This window comes from Pavona decussata, unplaced genomic scaffold, assembly GCF_977016875.1.
Source record: "Pavona decussata unplaced genomic scaffold, jaPavDecu1.1 SCAFFOLD_11, whole genome shotgun sequence".
Taxonomy (NCBI): Eukaryota; Metazoa; Cnidaria; class Anthozoa; order Scleractinia; family Agariciidae; genus Pavona; species Pavona decussata.
In genome coordinates, this window is record NW_028145434.1 from 3401155 (window position 1) to 3414884 (window position 13730).

At 37.6% G+C, this 13730-nt stretch overlaps 3 protein-coding genes and 1 long non-coding RNA gene across 14 annotated transcripts in view; 2 read left to right on the forward strand and 2 right to left on the reverse strand.

Moving 5' to 3' along the window:
* The first annotated feature begins 6 nt into the window (after window positions 1-6).
* LOC146488255 (ankyrin repeat and SOCS box protein 7-like) lies at window positions 7-4217 on the forward strand. The gene is made up of 2 exons (XM_085122810.1): window positions 7-995; window positions 3109-4217. The coding sequence occupies exons 1-2, from the start codon at window positions 155-157 to the stop codon at window positions 3240-3242; spliced, it is 975 nt and encodes a 324-aa protein (XP_084978936.1). The 5' UTR covers window positions 7-154; the 3' UTR covers window positions 3243-4217.
* Window positions 4218-4279: 62 nt separating this feature from the next.
* Window positions 4280-6907, reverse strand: LOC146488256 (uncharacterized). The gene is made up of 2 exons (XR_014867163.1): window positions 5523-6907; window positions 4280-5208 (listed from the first exon to the last, which is right to left on the reverse strand). It is a non-coding gene; the product is annotated as an uncharacterized LOC146488256 (long non-coding RNA).
* Window positions 6908-7543: 636 nt separating this feature from the next.
* LOC146488257 (ras-related protein Rap-2b-like) overlaps window positions 7544-13730 on the forward strand; it is a 54666-nt gene continuing 48479 nt past the window's right edge. The window contains exons 1-2 of the mRNA XM_085122884.1: window positions 7544-7671; window positions 7769-7847. The gene's annotated coding sequence lies outside the window, so the exon portion shown is untranslated. The remainder of the gene's footprint in view (window positions 7672-7768; window positions 7848-13730) is intronic.
* Window positions 7861-13730, reverse strand: part of LOC146488258 (neuropeptide FF receptor 1-like) — a 49048-nt gene continuing 43178 nt past the window's right edge. For all 11 annotated transcript variants that reach the window (XM_085122790.1, XM_085122749.1, XM_085122739.1 and 8 more), the window contains 2 exons: window positions 11544-12038; window positions 7861-9994 (listed from right to left, as the gene is read on the reverse strand). In XM_085122790.1, the coding sequence (XP_084978916.1) occupies window positions 9756-9994; window positions 11544-12038 (734 nt within the window). In that variant the 3' untranslated portion in view covers window positions 7861-9755. The remainder of the gene's footprint in view (window positions 9995-11543; window positions 12039-13730) is intronic.

Sequence of the window (13730 nt, forward strand, 5' to 3'; positions counted from 1 at the left end):
CTCTACGCTTGTGTTGTATTCTGGGAAGGAAGCATGGCGTCGCTTGAAAACATCGAAGCCACAGATGTATAGACAAATTGATTCGAGATATTGCTCGTCGAAAAGACGGACGTAGAAAGCGATCAATATGTTGGAGACTTTGTAGCTTTATATAATGTTACGAAAGCGACCTCGGAGAAGGGAAAGGATCATGGAAAACCCCACAACTGCGCGATTGAGGGAGGCTGTTGCTAATGGCAATGTGAAACTCGTTCGTGAACTCGTCAAACAGGGCGCTTCTGTGAATCATATGGACTCGAATGGCTGGACCTTACTACATCTAGCGGCTAGTAGGGGCAAAGAGCGCGCTTTAAGGGTGCTTCTGGAAAAGGGAGGCGACGCATTTGCACGAGATTTCGTTGGAGGTTTCACAGCCCTTCATTATGCTGCCATGCATGGTCGTACAAGAATCGCGAAATTGTTGTTAGATTTCAAAGGGTTGGACAAAGAAAGGCTTGTCGATGCTAGAAGCGAAGATGGCTGGACGCCTCTACACGTGGCAGCTCATTACGGAAGGGACTCATTTGTAGAGCTTCTGCTTGAATCTAAGGGCTACGTGGACGCTTTAAGCGACAAAGGCACCACGGCTCTTCAGCTGGCTATTATTCGTGAAAGAACGAGTTCGATCAAAGTGTTATTAAACTGGGGAGCTAACATAGATGTTCAATTTGGGTTTCCTCTTCGATACGCGGTCATAAAAAGTAACATTAATTGTGTTCGAATGCTTGTTGAGCATGGCGCGCTTACGAGCATTAAACGACCTGAAGATGGCCAAACGCCTCTTCATCTAGCGGCACTTAGGAACAGTGAATCCTTGGCACGTTTGTTGTGTAAATTTGGGGCTGATATAAATGTTTTCAATGATGAAGGACTTACTCCGTTGGCCATATCGCGGATGATGTACAATGTAAACACAGGAGACAAAGGTTGTCTAGAATTTCTTATCAGTGTGTCAAGTAAGTATTGATATTACTAGTAAAACCTGGACAGATGTAAATGGTTTGTACAAGAGAGGTGTATGTGACTTTTTTTGCCTTAGAGTCAAAATGTGCAGCTCCAGAAAAAATCCATACCCACCCCTTGGAAGGTCATTGGGAATTCCTAGGGGAAGGGTCTTTGCACCAAAATACATGTAGGGCTAATTTGGAGCAATTTCAATATTTTAAGGCAACAAAGTCACACACGCCTCTTGCACAAATGGCTTCAAAATATTGATAATTATCGCAGGGATCTTGTTAAGATTTTGAATAGAAATATGAGAAGATGAGTAAGCTGGGCAAAATCATAATATTGCTTTTTAGGCCAAAAAATATTTATAAACAATAACAGTTAAGAATTTTTGGGTGGCCAATTGTCTGTCTTTGAGTAGCAAAAAAAAATGAAAAATTAAAAAAAAAAAAAAAACAGACAAAAAAAAACAAAAACAATGACAACAAAAGAAAACAAAACAGGCAAAGAACAACAATTGCAGTGCAACAGCCAAAAAGACAAGAAAGACAAGAAATAAATAAATAAAAAACAAAAAAGAATGTCTGACTCAGTATTTTATCATACATTAAGGGTACAGCTGACCTGCTTGAACACTGAAATGTTTAGTAATCATAACATAAGGTTGTCTTCTTGCCCTTTCAAACCACTGGCAAATAATTTCCCAAACCTGTGGATCAAAGATTAAGTTCATTGTGCCACTTATTGAATTCCTGCAAAGATTGAACCAAGAGCTACTTTGCTGGAACAAAACTGAGATTTGATATTCTCTGTTGAAAAAAAAAAAAATGCCAAAAAGCTGTGGATTAGAGGTCATCATTAGAGCATTGTTTGCATTCACGATAATACACACAAGTCAAAACTGGCACAACAGATGGTTTAATTAGAATCTTGGGAGATTAGCAAGAATCTTAAATTCAACCTGGATGATAACATTCATTATCCACGAGAATAATTATTTTTAACTTCAAAGGAAAAAGTTTTTTTATCTTCAAATAATAAAATATTATTTAATATTTTATTGATAACGACTATGCTTTATTTATGCTTTTTGTAAATATTTTATCACTTCCCCCGAAGAAAGGGTTTTAAGAGTAAAATATAATTTTTATATACCAAGAACAAATTTTAACCAGAGCATTGTTCTTATTTATTTTACAAAAAAAAAAAAAAAAACCAAAGTTAGGCCGGATACCATAATATTTTGACAAACAAGTGCTTTTTTCAGTCATAGAAGTCAAGGTTTTAAACAAAATACCTTTAATGTCCTTATCGAAGTGGACCATTCAATCTTATGGTGTTGATACACACTGTATTGGCTAAAGAATCAAATGGATTTTCTGCAATAAATTGGTATCTGAACATTGAGCAAGTGTAGCCAGCTGTATTGTTGTTCAACATGTGCTTTTTTGTGTGTCTGGGTAAGCACAAGATTTGTTGTAAAAGCAAAGTTCTTTGTAATTCAGTAATTTCCAGTCTCCCACTGATAAACAAGTCATAAAAATTAATTTGAAATTTTAAACTGGATCATGGAATTTATGAATTCAGAAATTACATGTAATAGAACATCTGAGGTTATTCTTAATGTTTTCTTGTGTGGATGCAGAAGGAACATTAATTTTGTGGCTGATGCAACATCTTTCTCGAAAACATTTTGCTTCTGCAGTACATATCATGTATATGTAATGTTTGGCCATGACATGCTTGATAGATTTTGGGCCACAAGGCTTTTGCCTATTAAGGAAAATGCCATCAGGAGCCTGCAAGGCTAAAATCAGAGGAGTTAAGAGCCCAACCAGTGTAATGTTAGGTGCTGCTGCAAAAAATGTAGCAACCTAGAGCTTTCATTCTTGGGTGCCTCAGTCTATCAGGTCCCTTTTAGGCAGTAGCCTTGTACGGGATTTTTTCCGATTTGAACAATATAGTGGCCAGCAAAAGAGAGAAAAGTAGTGTTAACAAAACCCACTAAAAAGCCCTTAATCTTGTTCTGCACCTGCCCCACTCCCCGCCCTCAACATTGGTAGATCAATACACATGTTATAACAGTAATTAATAGTATGATTTTGAATTCTGTTTTTATAGAAAACCCAAGAAGTCTTCAAGATTCTTGTCGATTTGTCATTCGAGATGCACTTGGTGCAAGGCGCCTAGGGGAGATGGCAAGGCTACCAGTTCCAACTATAATGAAAGATTTTCTACTTTACAAGTATGACTAGTCCTATTATGGCCTCAAAATCCTTAAATCTGCTCTACATATCATTATAAAGTGCTTTAAAAAGAACAAAAATACACTGCCGTCAAATCTCTTGTAAGAAGACTACAGGCGTTCTGGGATGTTAAAAATGCGGCATTTGTATGTGGCTGGGACTATGACTGTGAGGTTTGACTGTCATGTTTGAGACCTGCATTGAGTGTGTCATGTAAGCTAGATGTACATGTACGTGTTGCAAATAACTTGTTACTTAAATTCCGGGCTTGGACCCATGGCCATTTCAGAAGCAGTAGTGAGACCAACTTGCATTAACCTGTACTGAGTTGTTAACTGTTCAAAAGCTGTTTGTGTGGCCAGTTTTAGCTTGATCCAAGTCAGTACAGGTCAATTGCAAGTCTAATGCAAAAATTAATGTAAAAGCATGCAAATTGGGGTCAGACAGATCGAAGTTGATTTCCAAATTGCATATTGTACATGGATCTAGAAAATACCCATACCTCCTCATTACTGAAGGTCATTGGAAATGCCAGTAGGGTGGGGGAGGTGGGTCACTTGTGTACACACTGACTACCTCTGTGTAAGGCAATAAACAGTCTAAATTTCTAAATCTCTATCAACACTTACTCTTGGAACACGCAAATTGGAAACAATAAATTGTTGTTAATATTGCTACACAGAGAAGCAAAGAAATCCTGCGTAGGTACTTACATGAGACATACCGACATGTGTGTACCTGTATATGTGTTACGTTTTGGGGTGATGGGTGTTTGTCTTAAAATAATTATAAACTGATGCTCAGATGTCTTTAAAATTATAAGTGATGCTAAGAAGATTTATAACAGTGAGAGTTTTGCTTGTGCTCAGCGTAAGGGATACCTACAAGTTTTTATTGTATCTTTTTTTATTTTTGTTGCTCCAAGGAAAAAAAAATTCAAAACTGTGTTGAAAGAGCTTGCTTTAACTAAAGAAGTTAAGTCTTGATGTTTTGCAATGCATCAATCTTGCTGTATTTTAATTATCCACTCTCTGAAACAATTTCTAGGATTCTGTAGTGTTGTAAATGTGATTGTGTGAGGTAAGGGTTTCAAACTAAAGGTTTTAAAACCAGCTTGGACAGCTCAATTATGAAAGGATTAGCTTTTGTAATATGTGGCTTTCTTTTACTGTATATAGTGTGATATTTCTGTGGGTTTTAATTGACATTTGAATTTTTTTATTATGTAAAAAAAATGGGGCCCCGTAATTCTTTCATCCATCCAGTTTGGACTTGAGAAAAAAAGAGGCAAACTTCAACATTTTTCGGTTTTGAAGTTTTTTTATGTGGAGAAATTCACTTGTTGTTTCACAATGCTAGTAAGCTTTCAGAAACTGACAAACAGACTGGAATCACAAGAATATAGTTTTCTCAGTGGAAACAATCACTAACATCTGATCTGGGAACTACCCCAAATTAAAAATAAACACCCGCCCAAATTTCATGCTATGCAGGATAACCTGACCAAAAAGGGTGCAAAAACAATCTCTGCCATCAAGGTGTTGTTCCAGAAACATATCCATACCTCCCCCATGGAAGAGATTTTTTGTAAGACCCCTCCCCCCCTTCCCCTTTGGAAATTCCAATTTAGTCTCATGCCTCATGGTCTTTTCAGCCCCACCCACCCCCTAGAATTTCCAATCACTTCTGTGGAGTTGGAGTAGTTGGGAAGAAGGGTTGGAGGGGGAGGGTGGATATTTTCTGGAACTAGCAATTGAATTAAATAATATGGGAACAAAACTTAAAGGTTTTAAGAATAATACTGCGATACAATAGTAAGACTAATGTTGAAAAACATGCCCAGTTGTCATGTCTCTTGAAGGTGTGAGTAGGGAAAAGAGCTTTTTATCTTGTTTGCTTTTTAAAAGCTTTTAACTGTACCCTTGTGCAAAGATAGATGCTTTCATTTCATTAAACATTTCTTACAGTATTTGTGCTGATATTTTTGATTTTAGATTTTCTTGATTGAATGAACAATTTTAATTTAAGTAATTAAGGATGGTGCCTACTAATACCAAAGTATGACTTTGACTAAGCGGGAAAAGCAGATCTGAGTGAGGGGTATTAGAATCCAAAAAGAAAATTGGGGGTAACCACGCATTTTTTTTAGAGATAATTAAGCAATTATTCTAAAAAGCCGTAAAATACAAAGCAATGCAATACTATGTTTTTTTTTTTCGAAATTGAAGCTTTACTATCTCTGAAAAATGTATGGTTACTCCCAATTTTCATTTTGGATACCAGGAGCACTTGCTAAGTTCTGCTTTCTCATAGTTTTTTTTTTAACCATGCAAAAATATCCCTCTATTAGTAAGCACCACCCACAGGAAACCCAAGTATCTCCAGATGCGCAAAACGTATGCGCAGTAGCAAAAGTAGGCAGCGTCCTTAAAGTCATTTTAGCTTAAAGCCCTTTCAAGCAGTGTCTTAACACCTTAATTAAGCCCACAGTATCAACACACATATTCTCCTTACTAACCTCAATATATTTCTTATGGCGCTAGTTGAGAGAATTGGTTTAAACATCAAGACATTGAATATTTGGTGATCGTTTCCTTTATACTCATCACCTGCATGCTTGATCAAGTAGCAGTATGGTAAGGAGAAATTTGATGTTGATCACTGTCAGGGCTTAATCTGAATGAGGTAGTCGCTACTGTTGTTGCTGTTTTTTTTTTTGTTGCTGTTTGTTTCTTCGCATCGATTGCAAAGGCGAAATTTTTTATTTAACAGCCAAAGGGTGGAATAAAATAAGTACCAAACCAAAAAAAGCTTAAATTACTGTCAATGCTCCTGTCCTTGGAAAGCGCTCTAACAGGAATTGAGCATTAAGAATTAGCCTTTTATGTTTTATCTTGTACTATATCTAATTGTAACGCTCAAGTTACTCTCTCATCCATCTTTTTTCCTAATATTAAAACATAAAGTTTTCCTGCTGACCAACAAAATAATTTTTTTTTTCTTATGCATTTTCACGATCTTGCTGCTTCATAAAGTATTGGTGTCGTAAGAAAAAAAAATTCCATATCGGTCAGTGCCACTCTTACGTCTTAAGGGGATAAGCTATTTTAATTAGATCTATATACTCTCTGTGGGTTTGTCGGAGCCAAAAGAAATAAACTGTGGAAATGCAATGCCTTGTCCGTTCATTTTATTTCTGTATTGATCTCTAATGCCTTATTGGACGTAAAATCTCCGTCGACACTTAAATAGTGGGAATGTCTTGGCTATTTCAGAGTTCCTGCTTACAAAGGTGTACTATAGTGTGAGACCTTGCGCTCCTTCGTAGCTGTGAGTGTAAAAGGCAGGCTATTTATTGATAGCAACATGTACGTGTAATCCTGCCGAATTACCTGATAAATTTGGCCTTAGCATATTAATATAGGCCAGGTTAAGCCTTCAGTCATTTGCACAGTTTAGCGTTTATAGTATGTATTGTAAAATGTATGATGTAGATCGACTTCACCCTACCTCACCTGTTACCGGCGAGACGTAGAGCGAGGCTAAAATTTGTCTGAAAAGGTGAATGATCATCGCGGTTGTGTACTCAACTTAACTTGAGCGGTTGCGAGAAGAAAGCCTGAAAAAAAGTTAGGCTTCAACGGGATTCGAACCCATGACTTCTCAGTTCTGCGATGCCGGTGCAGTGCTCTGCAACTGGGAGCTGGTCATTTGTGAATTGGTAATATGCCCGTAGAGATGATGAGATGAAAGTGAATATATGGAAATTCATACATTTGAACTTCGGACGAAAGAATAAATAAGTGAATGATCATCGCAGTTATATACGCAACTTCAGCAGTTGCGAAAATAAATTACGTACGATCTATTTTTAGCAGCGCTCTTCTCAGTTGCTCTTGATTGTGTCCCCTTCCGCTTGGCGACGTTTACCTGCTAGAACCGTTCATTAAGCACCACGAAACAGTCTTCTGTTGTCGTCGCTTTATTCGGTCATATTCGTATTCGACCTTGATGATAGGAATGGAGGCTCAATTTTTTTTAATTTGTTAGTTTTGATTTTAGTTTTTATTCCCCAAATTTGTCTTAATATGCAGGTGATTTGCTATTATAAGATTATGGAAAGTGTTTTTAGTATAAAGCGATCTCAAAACGCAATGAAAACAGCGGGATGAAAAACAAAACTGCAACAATAGCAAAATTTTTAATGAAAGTCTTCAATAATCATGGGTACCCTGTGCTCTCTCTACTCCCGCAAAGGTTCACTGTTACACTCAAGCCTCACAATGATGCGACTTGTTGCATGGCAACCACGGATAATCAGTAGTAAACACACTGTAGTAGAAATTTCTGCGAATCAGTTGTCGACGAAGATGTGAGTTTGGTCTTGTTCATTGTCCCCTCAAACAAGGACAACTAATCCAGACAAAGGCTCAATATGGTATGTCGCTTCTCAGTTGTGATTTTTAGGGCATTTGGGATCGAGCTAAAGACAGTTTTGGAAGGTTTAAACGCCTCCTGTTTGAAAATACTTGCAGATACTCTAGAGAACCGAGGTGAACTTGGAGAGCACTGAACTGAGCAAGGATAGTAACCAAGATGGAAGAAAACTTAACGGTGAGTGGGAGGATACGATGAATGTGTTGCTTCTTTTTAATGGTCATATATTTAGATGGGGCAATTTAAAAAAAACATGCGTGTGATACAGTGATTTCTTGATCGCTTGCGTTAGTTGGAATTTTCTCACGTCTATGTAACCCAAATTTACTGAATACCTAACCTTATAAGCTTACTATTTAGGTTAAAATTTTTACTTTCGGTACGCAAAACATTTGCTGCACTGCAGTTAATTATAAAATTCTCACGTGTGAATGTACTTGACAAACAGCAAGCTTCGGCTTATGTGGAAAAATGCACTTGTTTCACAATGGCATACTTTCGAAAGATTATTAAACCTGCTCTACGCAACTTTAATAAGCTTTCACATTTGTAGAAATACAGCCAATTTAACTCTATAAAACATATTTGTTGATCATCGCGATCCAAGAACAAGTGACCACAGATTGAAATTTATTTTTTGTTTTGTTTTGGTTTGTTTTTGTTGATTGATGTAAGCTTAATAATAATGTTAATATATTTAGTTCTACATGTACCTAGTAAGACAATCATTTATACAATGATATCATCTTGCTTTTCTTTTTCACAACAATGTCTCTTTTGAAAATAACTTAAAGCAACTCGGTGTGTTCAGTTTACATTGCATTTATGTACAAGCATGAAATACTGAAATTGCAAAACAAAAAAATACATAACCTTCATAATTGCTTCTGGTTGGTATATATGCATAAGAACAGTATGCAAGCTAGTGACTTTTGTTAAATAAGTGCAACAGAAATACTAGTACTTCAGCATGAACTGATAATTTTGCCTTTCCTTCTGATTACTATAGTTCTATGTTTAAACCTTAATTGATTTTAAAGGGAACCTTTTACTCCTCGAGGAGTTAGTTTCGACTTCATACATCCTAGATCACCAGGCTAACATTGTCCTTGAGCAAGTTAACTGTTGTCCTCTGTTTCAAAGATACTTGATTTACATTGTTAAAACCATTTACATAACTGTTCAATTGTAGCATAAAGTGACCTTAATTTTGTGCAAAGGTTATGGAATCTATACGCTATGGTTTTGTTATGTTCACTAATCATGCAGGAACCAATCTGCTAGGGTATGTGACAAAAAGCAGTTGACTGATGTCATGTGACCAATGTCTTATTACTTTGGATATAGTACTTCACACCGTTCTCCGAATCCTAAGCTACTGTTGTATGACAACATTTAGTCACCATTTTTTGGAACTGGAGAATGCTGGTCTTTGTCTGACTATACCAGTAACTTATGCAGCTTTTGGTGTTGTGTGACAAAACTCAGTATTAATCCTGTCACGCCATACTCTTAATGTTTGATTTGAATGAGCTGCCATTTAACTCGTGACTAGACACCTTTATGTTTTGACGTGATGCAGCTGCTGGTGTTGCTTGACAAAGAGTCTTATCTTGTTATGTACTCTTGTGGGTATGGCGTTTGGATTAACAGTAGAATGAATGTTTGGCTCAGAGGAGCACGTTGAAGAATGCTGTCTTGTCCACGAGTTGAGTTTATTGCACCTCAAAATTTGCTTGAATCCTTCCCCCTTTTTCATTCAGTTCAGTAGAGAATGCTGGTCTTTATCTGACCATACCAGTACGTTATGCAGCTGTTGGTGTTGTGTGACAAAGCACAGTATTAATCTTGTCACGTCGTGCTCTTAATGATCTAATGAGCTGCCTTTTACTCATGACTAGACTGACTAGATGCCTTTATGTTTTTTTGTGATGCATCTGCTGATATTGCGTGACAGAGTCTTATCTTGTTATGTTCTTGACGATCGCTTTCATCGTGCAGTACCAGGAAATCATGTACATACTGGTATTGCGTGACAAAATGTAATCGGATGTCCCACCATGCTGTTGTTACGTAACTATCATGTCACACTCTTGTGGGTACGGTGTTTGGATTAACAGTAGATTGAACGTTTGGCTCAGAGGAAGTCGTTGAAGAATGCTGCCTTGTCCATGAGTTCAGTTTATAACACCGCAAAATTTTCTTGAATCCTTTCGAGAATTGCTCGCTAAGACACCAATAGATGATAGGATTTATACAGCTGTTGAAGAAATTTATCATCTGCGTAAAGCTGAGCAATACAAAGAAGTATTTCGGTGGTTCCTCTGTAAAGACGAAACAGAAAACAAATTGAGAACTATGCTTGGCTTTCATTTGTTTCTATACTTTGTCAATAGATTGACTTAATGGGGGAGGGGTGAGGGCCAACGTGCCGGGTGGTGCGATTTCAGCGTCTGTCAGCTACACTCTGTTTTTTTTTTTTTTTTTTTTTTTATAAGAACGTCTAATTTTGGAGCTGAGGCTGAACGTTCTTATATTTTTTTTGAGATTTTAAGGCTTAAAACGTTCTTTAAGATGTTCTTAAATTACATGGTATACACTACATGTATTTCAGTAAATCAATGAGGACGTGAACAGGAAATCTATCAAAGTGATTTTGACAAACCGAAATGTGTGTCACCATTGTTAACGTTATACAAAACGTGCCCTAAAGTATTTTGGTAAATTTACATTTGTTACGTTGGTTTTATATACAGATTAGCAAAATACTAATCGATTCTCAGCCTGGGGAATGTTCTTAATACGTTCTTAAAATTTTGGTTAATCTCAGCCTCGACGTTCTTATAAAAATGGTTCTTATAAAAAAACAGAGTGTATTTTAAGTACAGCTTTGCTAAGCCTCAAAACGCTAGGCTACAAGTTAATGATGGTTTTTTCTCCCTTATCCGAGAAAACAAACTGACAAAATAAACCAACAATAATAAATCGACTTCGTTGAACAAGAGTCACATTCAACAATGAACTGACTATCCTTTGCCGGGCCGCCGGTTGCTGGATCTGAAAATGGACATTGATTTGGAAGAGGGAGGGGAACGGATCACCAGGAGAAAACTACAAGGAAAAGACAAAAACCAACAATGAATTCAACCCATATATTCGGAAATCGAACCCGGGTCACATTGGTTGGAGACACGGGGTGCTAACCATTTACATGAAAAACCCGGAAATTCCATCGGAAAATTAAATGGTACACATCATTCCATTTGGAATACTTCTGAAATTATGGGCTTCTGGTCAAAGTGACGCATTTTTGTTACTCCTTTTGGGATTTACAGCTGATGTTCATACATTTTGCATGTCATCCATCTTCTGTTAAGACAAAACTAAATCAGTTCGTATTTATGCCGAAAGTTTTCATCTGGCCCCAGTTGTTCAAAGAGCGGATAACTTTATCCACTGGATAAGTCGCTATCCAGTGGAGCAAATGTACTCCAACAAAAGCTTTTGCCAAGTTTTCCACACAATCCCATTGTTAAATTTAACATATGCTTCTACTCTATTCACAAATCGGAGGAATATCGAGAAAATCTTGCACACATCTTATCTGCCGGATAGAGAACTATCCAGTGGATAAAATTATCCGCCCTTTGAACAACTGAGGCCTGGGTGGTAGCACCCAAGAGCTTTTACTTTTTCCCAGGCCCCCTTGCTCCCCAGAAAGGAAGGCTCTGACATTGTAATGGCAATAGGCGGTAATAATTCATTGATTGATAAAGGTGCTTAGAAAATTACACGAGTGACACTAGCCGAACATAGCAAAGGCTAATCGAGACGGGTAGTGTAACAAATATGACGTTTATTGAACATACTTACCATCAGCGCTTAACCCGAAGTCAAGCCATAGAAACATGGAATAAGTTGGCAACATACAAATAGCATAGCACGTGACCACGATCGCCATCATCTTTAGCACATTTCGTTTTCTTTTGCTGTTCTTCGGATCCTCGGTAACACCGCCGCTTGGTAAGTCCTCGCGGTCGTGCCACAGTTTTAAAATCATTCTCGTGTAAGCTGGGGCAATAAACAACAATGGAAGCAGGTAGCAGGCGAGGAAAAGAAGAAGCGAGTACGCTTTTCGTAGTTCCCTAGTCGGAAACTCCTCCACACAACCGAATGGAGGTCCAAGCTTGTACGCACCCACTTCCGGCAAGGCCAGTAGGAACGAGGTCATGGATACCACTGCTATTGTAAGCTTAGCTTGGAATTTTGATAGAGGAGGTGTGAACGGGAGACATATTGCCCGATAGCGTTCGATGGTAATGGCTACTAGCGAACCAGTTGATGCAATGAGGTTCATCATCTGCAATGCTGAAAGAAGTGCAAAGTAGTAAGCAAAACTGCTGAGTTCGCAAACTCACGGGACATTGTCAGTTGGGGGTATTTCATCACCATTGTTTGCATTGAGTGTTAAAGGGACAGTGCAGTATCATGCTATTTTTAGTAACACATTGAAAATCGGAAAGACGCTATTTGGTTGATAGCAGCCAAGATATAATAACAAAATTCCACTAAAAGACTATCAGAATGCAAAGAAACTATCCACGGATATTTTCGCCGGCAGATGACCAAGATAGAGAGGAGTTCAAATTTGAAAACGTCTGGCGGACGTTTTCAAATTTCGCTGTTGTAACGCACTAAAAGTCGGTGGTTGTACTATATTTTGGTTCAACCTTTCGTCTTAGAATCACTATTAATATTTCTTTAAATTAGCGATTGAGAAATTATTTTAAACAGTGTTCAAAGTTTAAATTTAGTGAAATTTGGCCAAAATCATGATATCTCCCATCGATCTCCCATGATACTGCCCCTTTAAGTAAATGTGATCAAAATGAAATGTATTACAGACATGCTTTTAATCAGTTCTTGTGGTCGGACTAATGCGAGAGAAAGTCTATCTAATCTTCTGTCTGCCGGAAATCACTGTAAAGCTAAAGCAAAAACTTGACTTTTTTTTTTCTGCTTCTTTCCCCTCCTAAATTATGAATGCCATAATTACGCTTTGAAGAAGTTATCTGCTTATTTCATGTTTAAAAAATGTTCAATATCCTCGAGCCATTTTGTTCTTTTTTTTTTTTTTTATCCTATTTCATGCATATACGAACTTGAAAATAGTCGTAGAGGTACAGAGAACAAGGTGACGGTAATGGCAATTAACTAGACTGCAAAACAGTCATTTTTTCTCTAATTTTTCCTTCTTTTTTCTTTTAAATCAGTCAAAAGGCGCGAAGCAAGCACCGAAAGCGTGGATCCTACCGCGTCACTGAAGCGCGAACCCCACAAGCTTTCCTCCCCAGTCACACTTCTACTTCCACTTATACACTCTCTCCATGGCAGACCAATGCAAAATACGACTGTTTTTCGGGCTAGTAATTAACCTTCTTGTTGTTTTACACTTATTATTCTCTATTACAGCTTTTTCAGTAGCTTCTGGATAAACTCTTCAAGTGTGATCTTTCCACTAAAAGCCACTGAGCAGTATTTTCCCATGGTACTGTTCATTTATCGGTAATTTACAAGATGTTTTATTGAAGTTCACGGAGAGAAAGGCTAAATCGCCTCGTGGTCTGTCACGCTGACCTGAGCGTTTTTAGAAGTTTTTGTGCCTAGCCTGGTATTCATGAGTGCGTCTGCAGAATTGATAATCCAAACAATGATAAAAAGAGGTTATCCACAGCTCAATCAAATGGCGCTGAGCAGCTTCTCCAAAGGTGGACAATTATCTGTTAAGATTTAGGGGTCTAAATGATTAAATGACTCAAAGTGATATTTTAATAACCATTTTGTTATGATCGCACTTCAGTTGGGTTTAGTTATTTTATCGTGCTCTTTTGTGAGAATTTGAATGTATTGACCTGTGTCTACCCGCAAAGGCAAGCTGGCGCCAGGATATTCAATGAGAGCATTCAAATTGCAGAACAAAGGCATAACCATTATCCTTCGACTAAGCAATGGATCGCAAAGATCTATTTTTTTTCTACTTTCGTCTAGATTGAAAACTGT